The sequence below is a fragment of the Sparus aurata genome, chromosome 2 (assembly GCF_900880675.1).
Source record: "Sparus aurata chromosome 2, fSpaAur1.1, whole genome shotgun sequence".
NCBI lineage: Eukaryota > Metazoa > Chordata > Actinopteri > Spariformes > Sparidae > Sparus > Sparus aurata.
Window position 1 is genome coordinate 11,245,513 of NC_044188.1, and position 15,587 is coordinate 11,261,099.

General features: G+C 38.7%; 2 protein-coding genes across 3 annotated transcripts; one reads left to right on the plus strand and one right to left on the minus strand.

The window, feature by feature from the left end:
• The first annotated feature begins 437 nt into the window (after positions 1–437).
• vps26b (VPS26, retromer complex component B) lies at positions 438–6,943 on the plus strand. The gene is made up of 6 exons (XM_030406030.1): positions 438–1,224; positions 3,064–3,220; positions 3,408–3,572; positions 4,088–4,263; positions 4,372–4,514; positions 5,714–6,943. The coding sequence occupies exons 1-6, from the start codon at positions 1,002–1,004 to the stop codon at positions 5,849–5,851; spliced, it is 1,002 nt and encodes a 333-aa protein (XP_030261890.1). The 5' UTR covers positions 438–1,001; the 3' UTR covers positions 5,852–6,943.
• Positions 6,944–9,259: 2,316 nt separating this feature from the next.
• On the minus strand, positions 9,260–14,362 carry thyn1 (thymocyte nuclear protein 1). 2 transcript variants are annotated; one of them, XM_030441253.1, is made up of 8 exons: positions 14,162–14,362; positions 12,412–12,470; positions 12,154–12,326; positions 11,981–12,049; positions 11,745–11,837; positions 11,550–11,645; positions 11,324–11,474; positions 9,260–9,427 (listed from the first exon to the last, which is right to left on the minus strand). In XM_030441253.1, the coding sequence occupies exons 2-8, from the start codon at positions 12,458–12,460 to the stop codon at positions 9,381–9,383; spliced, it is 678 nt and encodes a 225-aa protein (XP_030297113.1). In that variant the 5' UTR covers positions 12,461–12,470; positions 14,162–14,362; the 3' UTR covers positions 9,260–9,380. The 2 variants fall into 2 exon arrangements, with proteins under 2 accessions (XP_030297113.1, XP_030297104.1); XM_030441244.1 differs by having other exon boundaries at positions 14,056–14,172.
• Positions 14,363–15,587: the final 1,225 nt, after the last annotated feature.

The window sequence follows — 15,587 nt, forward strand, 5'->3', positions numbered from 1 at the left end:
TTGGTGAGTTTTTGGGTATGTTCAGGCAGTGAAAAATGCGATCATTTTGGACAAAGGAAAAAAAAAAGAATAAGAAAAATCAGAATAATCATTACGATTACAATAGGGACCTCGCAGGTTCCCTGCTCGGGCCCTAATAAAATAACATGCAGCTTTCTCAGGTGCCACAAAAGGATTGATACCACTTTCTTCACGTATGCTGGAGTCCTTCCAAAGACCTTTAAACACATTTTAATGTATAAAATTGGTGAAGTTACCCTGTAACTATAATAGCCAATTTGAGTAAATATTACTATAATTCACCACTGGTCTTACTTGTATACACATTGAAAAAGGAAAACTCAAAGACCACAGTAAAGATGTGTGGGGTTTTTTTTACTATAAAACCCTATCACTTCCGGTTTGGAACAACCAGCCCAAAACACGTTCCTCTTTTGTGTTCTATTTTGAAAAACTTCCACCCGGAAGCAGTTGATCCAATGCAGATGGCGTACATCCTGATCGTTTGACAACACTCAACCGTCTTTTCCTACAGAAAACAAACATGTAAAAGATATCCACACGGCCAGGATTGTGTCCATCACGACGCAGACTAGTTTGTTGCCAGTGTAGACTGTTTATCGGAGACATTCAGGTCAGCAGAGGGAAAACGAAAAAGAAACGGCTAATTTGCTGATGGACGTTTTATCGTGCGTTGTCGTTGTGCCGTCGTATCGCTATTTAGCTTCGTCGTTAGAAATGAGGATGGACATGTAGCTAATGTGGAGCTCTCTGTCAAATACCGTCGACTTTTTTCATGGTTTATAGTGTGTTGTGTGCTCCGAGGGAGGAACTGAGGTTGCACAACCTGCAGGCCTTACTGTGAGTGTATGTGTGTGTGTGTGTGTGTGAGTTTTCTACTTTGAGACATTAGCAGGGTTTGTTGAGGGGTTGTGTGTTTTTCTTTTGCTAACAAGTCACAGTTGCATCTAGATAAGGAGTTTTACGTACGCAGCGTTACGATGAGTTTCTTCAGTTTTGGACAAAGTGCAGAAATCGACGTGGTCCTGAATGACGCTGAGACGAGGAAGAAGGCTGAGCACAAGACTGAGGATGGGAAGAAAGATAAATATTTTCTTTTCTACGATGGCGAGACTGTCAGTGGGAAGGTGAACGTGACACTGAAGAACCCAGGGAAGAGGCTGGAGCACCAGGGCATCAAAATTGAGTTTGTTGGCCAAATAGGTAGGTAGAAAATGACACTTAATGACACTGTTAACATTTATACATACATAATGTCCACCAATGACTTCATACGGGACACACACACAGTCTAGTATAGCTTCAAAAAGCCTTTTCAGTTAGGGACTGTACACAAATTATTGGTGTGGTGAGTGAGTGGGGCTGAACATTATATCTCAAAACAATAGCAGGATACAACCCTAAATTATTTGAATCCCCTCATGGTAAAATTAATTGCAGCAGAGGATCCAAAGATTCATAACATTGTATCCAAGTTGCTTTCAAAATGCAATAATTACATATTACTAGTTACCTTCATTTTACAGTAATTTATTACGGTACAACATTATGTAAAGTATGACTTATTACACTACTTTTTAGTTACTGAGAATACCCAAGAAACATGTATCAAACAATTAAATAGCCTTGATTTTTTTAAATAATCAATTGGCCATGGACACAGGGATGAGCAGGCAGACGAGGGATCAAGTTTAGATATATTATGAGATAGGAATAAATGTGTTTAATTGTAGGCTTAGTCATATGAAACACAATAGACCTATACTTGCTATAATGGAGCCTATAATGACATGACAAGACAAAAATATTTTTTTAAATAACTTTTATTTAAGTCCACAGAACAAGAAACGCATGGGCATATGTGATTCAAGAATGTAAAGTACGCTCACAGGATTAGGCTCCATCATCAGGCCTACGGGATACGTCTCATTTCAGTCACACACACTCTGTGTATTAAACACACACAGAGCCTATATTAATATGGTCATCTTGGTGTGGATGGGTCCCTAAAAAAACAGTGAGCGAATTGTAACCCTATGACATAACTGTAGTAGTATATTACTGACATATTATTAGTAACTCGTTACAATACTCCGTTACCAATAAAATAATTACATTACTGTAACTCTTGGTTTTTGTAACATGGTACCCCTAAACACTGATCCCCAAGGCCTAAGCATCTGATTTTCCCCATAAATAGATGCAGCATGTCATTGTAAGACAAACCAAGAATGTCTTTTTAACAAAAATGACCACTTTTCCGAACGCGTCACCCGAATCCTGAGACAATATGGATGAAAACAAAAATTGAATGTTGACTTAAATGTTTGTGGGAAACTCAGGGTTCCCAAGCGTCCTGGAACATCTGGAAAAAGAGTTGACCAGTTTTCCATTCACTGAAAACACATGGAAAATTAAAGAAAAAGCAAGAAATTCTTGCAAATATTGGGTCAGTTTTGGTTTTAACACAGTCTAATTAACCTAGAATGGTACTGCAGTTTAAACAAATATTTTAATGGAATAACAATTTTCACATAGTTAACAATCATGCAAGTAGAAGAAAACAAAACTATGGGAAACATATGATTCATCCTGTACACCAAATGTTATTTTAAAGCAAGAGCTGTCAGTTTATATCAGCCTACACATTTGCATTTTTAACATCCTGCTTAGCTGTAGTTATGGTTTCCTTTTAAGATGCACGATGAGTCGCTGTAGAAACTTGACAAACAAGGAGCTCTCTGAAGAGCCTACTGATCAATCTTTAAAGACCCTGCCCTACTTTCCCAACAGTGTAGACTACTGTCGCTTCAGTCAAAAGAAACAAAAAACCATATAACCCTTACCCTTTTATTGATCGCCCTTCCCACTCATAATCTTCATACAGTCCCTTATGGGAAGACTTAGAAAATCTCTCTCCATATATTTCAGATTTACCCAACAGGAGATTTGAAGACTTATCACAAGTGTAAATATTATGCAAAGCCTTAAATTCTGCAACTCTTATGTTGCTTTTGTTGATGACGTTTTTTCTGTTTTTAGAGCTCTATTATGACAGAGGAAACCACCATGAGTTTGTATCCCTGGTGAAAGATCTCGCAAGGCCGGGTGAAATAACTCAGTCGCAGACCTTCGACTTTGAGTTCACTCACGTTGAAAAACCATATGAGTCGTACACAGGCCAGAATGTCAAGCTAAGGTAAGTTTGATCATTGACTCCACTTTATAAGCAGTGAAATGAGTGACAGTTAAGTGTCACTCTTTAACCCGCCCATGTCATGAGGTTATATTAAAACTACACTTGCTGTATAGCATAATGTGTAAAGGATTGAATCTTCTTATGTGGAAACAGTGCTGTTTTCAGTCTATGTTTGTTCTATTTGCAGATATTTTCTTCGTGCCACGGTGATCAGAAGACTAAATGACATCAGTAAAGAGATGGACATTGTTGTCCACACGTTGAGCACTTACCCTGAACTCAACTCCTCCATTAAAATGGAAGTTGGAATTGAGGATTGTCTCCACATTGAGTTCGAGTACAACAAATCCAAGTAAGACTTGTAGAGCTGCAACAAACCATTATTGCTTAATCTGTAGATATTTGTTTCAAACCTCACATTTTAGAGCTGAAATGAGACAATGTTGTTTAAATTTTGCTTTTTAAATTATTTGATAAATAATTGTTGACTACTTTTCTCTTGATCATCATAGATTTTACTGCTGCAGCTGACAATAATTAATTCACTAATTGTTTTCTCTTTGAATGTCAGCAACTCGCTGGTTCTCAGAGCCTAAGTTGACTTAAAGTGTCTAGAATTTGTCTGAGCAGCAGTCAAAAACCTAAAGATATTCAGCTCACTATAATTGAAGACAAAGGTTGTTTGTTTTTGCAATTTTTGCCTTAGTAATAATTAATTTATTATCCAAAAAGTTGCAGATTTAATTTATAATAGTGATTTCATGCAGTCCAATGGCAGTGTAAATTGTCAAGATGATGGAGGAACGATCGAACGCTAAACTTCGTGTTATTCGGAGCCTTTATTCTTTTCATCTGTGTTTTGACCAGGTACCATCTGAAAGATGTGATTGTGGGGAAAATCTATTTCCTGCTGGTGAGGATTAAGATTAAGCACATGGAAATCGACATCATCAAACGTGAGACAACGGGCACCGGCCCAAGTGTGTATCATGAAAATGACACTATCGCCAAGTATGAGATCATGGACGGAGCTCCAGTCAGGGGTCAGTAACACTCATTCATAATATCAGCGAGTTATTTTAATCTCAAAGCATCTCTTTATTTAGACGAGATCAATGTTCTCCTATGTCACTATGTATTTCATATTTCAGGCGAGTCCATTCCCATCCGGTTATTTCTGGCTGGTTATGATCTGACTCCCACCATGCGAGACATCAACAAGAAGTTCTCTGTGCGCTACTACCTAAACCTGGTGCTGATTGACGAGGAGGAGAGACGCTACTTCAAACAACAGGTAGGCTTCTGATAAAAGTCAGACCTCTTGTCTGTGTGTGTGTGTTACATTGATTTGAATATTCCACCCGTCAAGCAGTTATCAGAGATACGAAATATCGATGTAAATGTATTACATGGCCCTAACAGATACTGAGTTAATACAGTTATATTCTGCAGCAAAAACCTGATTATTTGGCCATCCATAAAGCTCCTGGATGAGTTTCCTGTAGGTTTCCTTCACATGGAATAGACCTGAGAGGGGAAGAGAAACATTCAATTGGAAAGTACAATAAAACACTGAGTTTGACTGGCAGTGACGTTCAGAGGTTGTAGTTTAATGTCGGTCAGCAAACATACACCACTCAATTTTTGATAAATCACTTATCGTTATTGTGATTTTTCTAGGAAAATTGCCAAACATTTGCTGGTTCATACTTTTCAAATGTGATCATTAGCTGCTTTTCACTCTTTTGCATCACTTGAAATTTAATATTTTTGGACTCCCAAGTTGGAGAAAACAAGAAATTTGATGGATGTCATTTTTCTTTTTACAATTTTGACATTTTATAGACTAAACAATTCATCAGCTTAACAAAAAAGTAATGAACTGATAAATAAATAATGTACTTAATTGTGAGTTCCAACCATAAACGGCATACTGTCATCAGTTGTATACTGTAAACACTTAGTATGTAATATGAAACTGAGACAAAGATTTGTTTGCTGTATATGTTTTTTAGCAGCACACAATTTACCGCAGAAAAAAGCACAAGCATGTATTGTATTGCTCATTATGAACCTCCATAATGAGCAATACAATACAAAAATGACTGCTGAGAAAGTTGTATGATAAAGAAGTAAACATCACTGTCGAATATCCAGCATTTGTATACATATAACAAGTTCTGATAAAGATGTGAAAAGCCAACACATGTAAACTATTCATTAATTAATGAGTTGTCTTGTTTTTTTGTTTGAACGTAATCATTGTGACACGTGGAATATACAACATAGCATTACACTTTGTTATAAATAAAAGCTTTTGTATATTTACATAGAAAATCAAAAGTGCTTCACAAAATAAATTGCTGCGAGCTAATTGTTGCTAAGTGTTCCTGAATTCACTGTACGAGAGTAACCAGTACTCCGCTGTGGTTGATGATAGCATGTAAACTTTTCATGCCATTCACGGCCATCTTTTCCCCCTGACCTGTGCAGGAAATCACACTGTGGAGGAAAGGCGACGTGGTGAGGAAGAGCATGTCCCATCAGGCCGCCATCGCCTCTCAGAGGTTCGAGGGCTCGGCGGCTTCAGAGAGCGCGCTGGAGCAGGCTGCGAAGGAGGAGAGCGGGTAGAGACGCCCGCCTGCTGCCCCCTCCAGTCCGCTCTTTCAAGACTCATCAGCGTCTGCGTCGGAGGTACCTGTCAACTGTACAACATCTGGTGAAGCAGCTGTGTTTTTTTTTTTTTTATTTGTAGCCGCTGCTGGGAGGAAGAAGGGAGACCGACATACAGTACTACAGTATGTGAACAATGAAACAGTTTGCATGAGGCATTCAGAGGTGGCTTCAGGCTGCTGGTCTTGTCCTTCCTCATTAATGCGTTCTTTTTTTTTTTTTTTTCTTTATGGGAATCAAACTAATCACCTGTCGCCGTGTCTACTGTGTAAAATCATTCATGTGAAATTCTTGATTTTTTAAGCCTTCTGTTGGTTACACTCTAACGCTTTTTCTGGATAAATTGATTTCTAATCTCTTAACGCAATTAACGCAACTGAATATCATGAATTGTCAACAAAAAAATGTATCTTCAACATTCCACCTTAAATGAATGCATTCCTAACACTGTTGTAAGGTCAAGAAATCTGAGATAACTTTGCACTGCTATATCTTGCTGAACACATTTCTCTCTTTGTGTTTTCTCTCTGTTTGCACAACAAACAAAAAAAGAATTGGTGGAAAACTGGAATCTTTTTCCTTTTTTTGAGCGAGAGGACTTGAGTATTATCCCACACTTTTTTCCTTTTCTTTATTTTACCTGTAAATAAGACCAGCTAAAACCTTTAATCCTGTCCTCTGGTCCAGTGTGTGTGTGTGTGTGTGTGTGTGTGTGTGTGTGTACATTGATTATACAGTACACAGTGCCACAAAATGACCTTTCATGTTCATATGCTTTACCTCAGCATTCCAGTATTGTTAGGAAAGAGTGTTGTACTACGGTCTGATAGTATGGAGTCTTCTGTATCCTCTTTATTAGAGACTTGAAATTTGTGCCTACGTGTATCAAGCAAATGAGATCCTCCTGCCTCTAACATAATTTTAGTCTTTTAACCAGAGAAAAGTTACATTAGAACTATCTATCTTTTGCAAAATGTTAATCAATTCTTCCTTGTCCCCGAAAAGTTAAATAAATTGATGCCAAATGGATAAAAAAAAAAGGAAAACTCAGTCTTGTTGTGTTGGTTGTATTTGTAGAAGTGATTGTTTGTGGCGGACATGATAAACCTGAAAAGACAGGGTGGACAAAATAATGAAAACACCACATGAAAACACATAGCCATTTAACACAATGCGGCAGCTTTGTAGAGCAGCAACAATTTGTCATTTACTTTCCAACTATTAAATTATTTGCTATTTTAACTAGCGATTAATCAGTTTGAGTCATTTTTTAAACAGAATTCTCTGAATCTAGCTTCTTAAATGTGAATATGTTTTGGTTTCTTTACTCCTCTGACAGTAAAGTTAATATATTTGGGTTGTGGACAAAACAAGATGTTTGAAGATGTAATCTTTGGCTTTGGGAAACACTGATCAACATTGTAAAGAGCAAAAAACAAATTTATTATATATATATATAAACAAAATAATCAACAAGAGAAATTGAAAATGAAAATAATGGTTGCAACCCCTGAGGTTTGAACAAGTACTGTAGTCCCTATTTATTGAAATATTAATGAAATATATCTAGATCCTCAAGAGTATCAAAGGGCAAAAGGATCTTATTTCAGTATGCCAGAAAAAGTGTTATTTCTAAATACCTAGTATGTCAAATGTAGTGTTCCAAAAATACCAGCAGTTCTCCAGGGTGCGACTATTTTTGTTGCACATGCACCCCAGAATCTGTCAAGTGTGACTTAACATTTAACATTTTCATTGGTCGCACCATTGCACCTCTCATTCATGTGGTCAGATAAAAACAATATTTTGAACAAAACAAAAACCAGCAAATGTTTGCCTTTGAACAAATTTCATTTCTGTTCACAATCATTTGCAAAACGCGTTAAGAAATTAAACCTATGTGAAATAGAAAGCCGCACCAGTATAAACCATTAGTCTGCTCTTCTTTTTATTCTGACTCTCAATCCCCTCTGCAGCAGAAGACTCGTCACATCGAGTGAGCTGCAGAGAGCACAGACACATTACAGCCCATTAGGTACATTCCAGATCACATCACAATCCAAATGGCCATCCTCTGGACTTGCAGACTGTGACCTTGTGGACTTCGGTCGTACAAACTGTGACGTGTTCACTGTCATCACGTCAAATCTGTGAGGGCTGGATAGCGCAAGGCTAATATAAAGCTACTGATAGACGGGCCTGAAGAGCACAATAATGAAATGCATTTTATTACCTCTAGAGCAGGGCTGCCCACAGCTGGTACACGAGATGTTTCCAGTGAAAGAAAACAAATACTGATTAAAGGGATTATATGAATATGTGGTAAAAATGATCTTCAAATATGTAGAGTCCTTAATTATTACCAGTTATTTTTTTTATAATCTGAACACGTCTTTGAGCAGGATGTGAATCAATCATGGAAACTGCTTGAAAATATAAGGAGTTAAGGAGTATTAACTTGGCATTATTTGTTTTTAAGTCATAAACATAGGAGAGAAAATAATTAAGCTAAGATGTAAGAAATTGATTGCCAGATTTTGTTTTTACTTCTCTCAAGGCTTCCTCAAAGTACATTTAGCATCTGGACAAAACAACAGATGTTTGCTTCTGGACTGTGGTCCACTATTAAGATGGCTAATATGTCGATATTTCAGTATGGTGGTGTGGGAGAGTATTGGTTTTTAGTCTACACGATTCAATTAATGTTTAATAAAGTTACATCCATATTTCTATTCATTGTGGGTAATTAAATCAGTTAAGTCTTGTGAGGTCTGCACCCCAAGCGGACCTGTAGAAAATGAGCTTGAGGCTCCTTGTGGACCAGATGAGTTGTGGGTCCATGAGTTTTTGCACCTTAATTTCGCACTATGGTCTACGATGTATGTGTTATGACAAGTTTTATGTCCCAATTGTAGGCATGTGGCGTGCAACAGTACGTACTTTGTGAGGTCCGCTGTGCTATGATTGCTTCCTCCTGCATCAAACTTGTGCTTAGATGACTAATTATTTATTTAGTTCTATAACAAATCAAAGAGTTTTTTACTTTTTATCTTCCCAGTCACTCCCTCATCACAGGACAGCGGTGAACCTCGTTAAGAAAATATATAGATTGCAAAAATGTCATTTGTATCTGGAGAAATTCACATCAGGTGGCCGTTGCTCATTGTGAAGTATGCACTCTCTTGCTGCTACACACAAATTACAAATTGAATGATGGCATTAAAACTAGCTATCCTGAGGGCAAAGAGCAGCTCCCGTCAACATAACACATGCTTTTGTATCTCTGCAGTTTGAGGGTTTTGTATGGAGTGGCTGAAGTTGTCCTGTACCATTTAGAGGTGCAGATTAAAAACTGGAAGCGGGTCATGACTTATCAAAAATACATTTATTAATACTTAAGAACAAGAGAAGAACACTCCAGCACTGTAAATGAGGCTGCTGCTTCTTGATTTCACTGTGTCAACAAGCATCAGCTGGTCCACAGTCCTCACAAAGGCTCTTTATCCTCCAGACTGAGGACAAAGTCAAACTCCTCTGCAGAGAAAAAAGCACAACAACAACAACAACAAGCTTAACCCATTTGTGCCCAGATTTTTTCCAGATTTGTAAGGCATATCATTTTATCAGTTGAGTCCCTCTGAATCATGTTATGTATTTATTTTTTCCATTTTGTACTTAGTTTTGAAGAAAATAGCATTTTTATGACTGGCAACAATTGTTGCCAGTGGGCACACAGCTTGTCACTAGGTCACATGTCACGTAATAATTACATAGAAATAATAATAATAATAATAATAATAATATAGTAATAACAAAATAATAATATAGTCATAATGAATAATAACAAAAAGATGGAGGGGGGTGGGGGTTGTAAAACAAAAAATATATATATAAAACTGTACATGGATACCAATGGATATTACCATCCCAGGAAGGTAGCTAATGATCATGGTTCAAACCTTGGTTCCCCCTGTATAAAATTCAAAACAAACAATTTGAACTAGTTTCTTTATTTAAAATAACCTTTTTATCAGATATACATCTCAGCAGTGGCGTGTACAGACTTTTCAAAGAGCAGGGGCGAAAATACAGCGCGTTCTCGCCACTGAAGAGGGCACTTTGGCGTGCGTTTTGGCTCCCAAGAGGGCACTTTTGCCCGCATTCTTGCCACCCAAGAGGGCAGTTTATCATGTTTTAACCAGCCAAGGGGGCAGTTTATTGTGTTTTGCCAAGCAAGAGGACACTTTAGCATGCGTTTTGGCTCCCAAGAGGTCACTTTAGTGCTTGTTTTGGCTCCCAAGAGGACACTTTAGTGTGCGTATTGGCTCCCAAGAGGGCACTTTTGCCCGCATTCTTGCCACCCAAGAGGGCAGTTTATCATGTTTTAACCAGCCAAGGGGGCAGTTTATTGTGTTTTGCCAAGCAAGAGGACACTTTAGCATGCGTTTTGGCTCCCAAGAGGACACTTTAGCATGCGTTTTGGCTCCCAAGAGGTCACTTTAGTGCTTGTTTTGGCTCCCAAGAGGACACTTTAGTGTGCGTTTTTGCTCCCAAGAGGGCAGTTTAGCGCACATTTTTGCCACCTAAGAGGGCAGTTTATCATGTTTAAACCAGCCAAGGTGGCAGTTTAGTGTGTTTTGCCTAGCAAGAGGGCACTTTAGCATGCGTTTTGGCTCCCAAGAGGTCACTTTAGTGCTCGTTTTGGCTCCCAAGAGGGCACTTTAGCGTGCGTTTTGGCTCCCAAAAGGGCACTTTAGCACGCGTTTTTCAACAATTGGGCCACGAGGGGGTGGCGACCGCCTAAAAATCCTATAGACACATGCCTTGAATACCTGTGAATTTATTTAGCTAGGAAGAGTATTCCAAGAGGACTAAAATGAGCCGTTGTACATCATTCTTCAATTTGAAATAAGTTAATTATGAGCAATCCTACAGACAGTGTTTTCCTTTAGTTAGCGACAAGCTATGTGCCCACTGGCAACTTTTGTTGCCACTCACAGAAATAAGCCCATGAACAAAAAAATATTCATCCCAGGTAAAATTTTTTGGGGGAGGGTTACTCTAGAGACTTAAATGATTAAATAATTATAAACATGTTTGGGGGGAAAATCATAAGAAATTTATGAAAATTGCCTCTTTCCAGGAGGATTTGCATCACCCATGTCTTCAGTCAGAAGTAGCAGGAAGCAGATGATGTCATGTGATAGGAAGCACTTGGAAACAATTTTTTATAAAACAAAACTTTTGTCTAAGTTGTCTACTAGCATATAAGTGGAAAAAGTTGAATAAGTACCTTTGAGATTTTTTATTATGAGTAGAAAATGACAGTGATACACTTCCGCAACAATTGTTGCCAGTGGGGCAAAACGGGTTAATACTGAAAAGAGACTCAACAGACTCACAGAAACATGCTCCTCTGGCTGAACTCACCATCTGTTAACGGTTGCACGGACAGTCTGGCCCTTGTGAAAAGGGCCATGTCCTTCAGAGGCCCGCCTTTGGAGCGATGCTGCAGGTGGTACTTTTTCAGCTCGGACAGCGGAATAAAACGCTTCAGCATCCTCTGATACTGCACGTCCACCTGAGAGAGAAGAAAACATCAGCCTTCGTGCTTTAATGTCAGTAATTGTTCTTATGAATCTCTGAACTGGCTTACCATGCTCCACTTGGGGTTGTCTGGTTTACTGCTCGGATCGAAATGGACATCCTTCTTGTCGAACTGAGTGTGGTCCACGTACGCTTCCTTCACAATCTGGGGGGGAAAAAAGGGGGAAATTGAGCTGGATATCAGTCCTGTCTGCAGCTCTGTTGAAATCATTAGAAATCATTAGACAGACAGTGTTGGGCTTACTTTCATGACTCCTGCAACACCCGGTTCCTTGCAGTTGCTGTGGTAAAAGAAAGCCAACTGCCCTTCTTTCATCATTCTCATGAAGTTGCGCGCCTGGAGATGATAGATAATTCAGAGGAACATTCCCACAGAGAGAAGAGAATCTGCACAAGGCTGCTGACACAAAGCCTTCTCAGAGAGCAGTGCCACGCTGGTTGTCCTTGTTTTAGGCATTCTGATTAGGTGTGTGGCTCTACCTGATAATTGCGGACGCCGTCCCAGCAGTCCGTCTGATCAGGCAGAGCCTTCAGATCCTCGATCCCGAACTGCCAAACATGAACCACACGCGTCAGACAGATGAGCACAGCCCACTCACATTTTTCCATTTTTAACAACAGGCTTTGCTGATGAGGCGGCCGCTGATCTGTACCTTCATGTCGATGCCGTTCTCAAAGCGGCTCTCCGGCTCCGACTTCATCAGCCAGCGACTGTACTGTGGAGGATCCGCTGATTCCGAGCTCTCCTTAGTTGCCCCCTTCGCTTTCCTTTTACCGCCGGCTGTTACTTTTGCAGAAGAGACTGCGTCACCGTCGTCATCTTTGCCTGTGTTGTTGAGGGAACGATTCGTCACTCGTTACAGTGCAACACACCAGACAAGAGGTTTTACCGTGTGATTTAATTTGCTTACCTGAGTTAGCAGCCTTCTTACTCACTCTGACTCTTTTCATTGGTGGCATCTCTCACAGACTGTAAAGACACAAGACATTACAAACCTTGAGACGATATCGAATTGTCTCTTTATGTGCATTACATTATTGGGAGCAATACTACAAATTAATGAACAGGTCTAATTTTGTCAATGAAATGACATACAGGCTTTTCCTCAAGGATATGGAGAAACTGCACAGCTGGAAGAAGTAGACAAACCCCTGTGTCATCATATTAACTGTAATTTTTCTAACAAGCTTGCCTGCACGATTCTAAACAAAAAGAATTCAGCTTCTTTTGCATTTTAGCCCACACTGTCCCATGTGGCTATCATGATTTGTGGCATCTGAGAGTTTGTAGAACAAACTTAAACCGTCCAAACAGTGTGAGGCTGCAGCATAGTGTAGAGTAACTTCATCAAGGACACAGCCTCTGCTTTTAAAAGCACAATATAAGTAAAGATAATTGATTAATGTTTTTGTGGCACGATTTGTTAACAGTTACCTCACTAAATATCTGTCAAACACTGAAGATGACTCTCCACAATCAGGCAGGACACAAGCTCTCCGCTTTATTCGTATTTTGAAAAAAGTAGCCAACCCGACATAAATGAGCAGTCAGCTGTTTGGCTGACAGCTGGCACGTATGGAAGTCTCTGGACATACTTTGAGTCATGAGGTCTTTTTTTTGGATAAGACAAAAACAAGGGAAACTCGTGTTTGATGATCTTGGCTTTAAACAGTTTCTCAATTAATTTCCCCAGAAATGGTCTAATAACTTCCAATTACTTTTATTATCTGCATTTATAATCTGTGTTTTTATCTCAATAAAAAAACTGACAAATGTACTTATTGTAAATCGCTTCGGACAAAAGTGTCTGCTAAATGCCCCAAATTGTTACAACTCTATTTGACATGAAAAAAATATAAGGACAGAGTGTAAGCGCTGTAAACTTTCCTGTGGACAGAAATGAGAGACTATGTACAGTCATCTGTCAATTTATCAGTTGCTATTTTAAACTAACACAGTCAGCAGCCCTTCAATTAAACCTCACAATATGTGGTTAGAACGTGAAGTTTTTGGTTGGGGTGTTCATACGACTTTATGGTTATTTTGGAGGGCGTACTTTGTAATGGTGTGTTATTTTTTATTGAATATATAACATTTTAATCTTCACAAGAAGATGTGTTGCAGGACTGTTTGGGCACCTAATTATATAATACAACTATAAATATCTACTATATGTTAAAAGGGGCACTATGTAGTTTTGGACAAGAAATTATAATATTTACAATATAAATTAGGTAATAACTCAAACTCTGAGATGTCATTTTTTCTTAACTGATAAATAAGGAAAACAAGGTCCGCAGAACACTGTTTGATGCTAGAAAGGTGGCACATATACGTTTGTTTGTAAACGTAAAAAAAAGCCATCACTTGAAACTGGAGGAGCATGCCTCTTCCTGATCATCAGTCATGGATCACAGAGATTAGTTCAGAGCTTTAATGACTCTGCACAAATCTGGACAACACGTGGAAACTGAACGTGCCTTCACGTTAAAGTCAGACGAATTATAAAGCAGTTGTGGTCAGCAGATAACCTCTAAACACTTATAAATCATACCTGTCGGTGATCAGGGTTTCAGGTGGGCAGTCAGCCGTACAAACCCGCGGAAAATACCCACAACACGTGACGTCGACAAACGTATAGGTGCGCTTGCTATACTCACCAGCCGCTCCCGTTTGTCTTCTAACGGCTACTTCTCCGATGGTAACGTCACACTAGCCCCGCTTCAGAGAGTCCGGGATGATCCCACAGAAAAACTCAGGGGAGCTGCTCTTTAACTGTGGTGGGGGCGATTAACACGACGTACGTTTATCCAAAGAACCCCCCTAGTTTTCCCTGTAAACTCGAAAAACAATGGTTAAAAACACTTCCTATAGTGCATAAATCTCGATTGCGCCACATTGTAGTGAGCTCATTATTGCTCCCTGTGGTTGGAGGGCAGAAAACACCTTGTGTGTTTTTGTTTGTTTTTTTCATTTTAAATGAACGTTTTTGGAAGACAATCAAATGTACAAACCCATCAGACGTGTACTACATATAATGGAATAGAAAAATAAGACAATATAATGAATACTGACTGCAAATTTTCTCTGCTTGGGGTTTTAAAAAGATAATAATTTTAAAAAGGAAGAAGACATAAAAAAAGACAAAACAACACATCATTCCTCTTTAAAAATAGCTTTGCTTTCAGTTGTGTTACTCTTTTTAGTGTCAATAAGTTGTAATACATTCTTTAAATTCGCACAGGAAACCTATAAAGTGAGGGGGAATTGAGAGTGAGAGAACAAAAATAATTATTTTCGCCCAACTTTGATAAATAAAAAAATGCACTTTACATAAGTAGTAAAAAATAATTATTATTGTTCTCTGGTAAGGATTTTGATAAAGTATTCCTCGAAAAGTACACAGTAAAAGTACTTCATATTATGCATGTAAGTAGTCTAGGAAGTACTTAGTTCAGCAGTATATGAATCTTGGACTACTTAGACTACTTTTTTATTCCACATCAAAGTTGGAATTGATGCATTCAGGGGCGCTCTCAGACAATGGGAGATGGGATTAGTCAAACCTGGGGGGACTGTGTCAAGCAGGCGCCACCAACTGGACATTAGGGTCGATGCACTTTCCTTTGTTAGTGCAATTTAGGCCGCTCTCATGTCAGAGCCATGTGCCGGTCCCAACAAAAACATAATGTGATGAAATATTAGAAACATTTTCTTTTTTATGGCTGATCAGAATATGACGTCACCGACCTCCTCATGCAATTCGCAGGGATCGTGACTGACTCAGAATCAGAACTCCTTTATTGGTCCTGCAAACAGGGATATTGGTGTGTCCCAGCAGTCTAAGGACAGTTCATTTTAACAATAAACAATAATAATAGTACTAAATTAAAAGGTAAGAAATAGATTCCTATATACATAATATGTACAAGTGCCCCATCCCTTTCTGTGACATCACCCCTATGAAGTCATCATTCACATTTCATTTCATCCATTTTATGTTAAAAGTACAGAACTGAAATCAATAACACTTCAGCTGAGGTGTCCAATTGACTTGAATTCACCCAATTACAATATTAAAGTAAT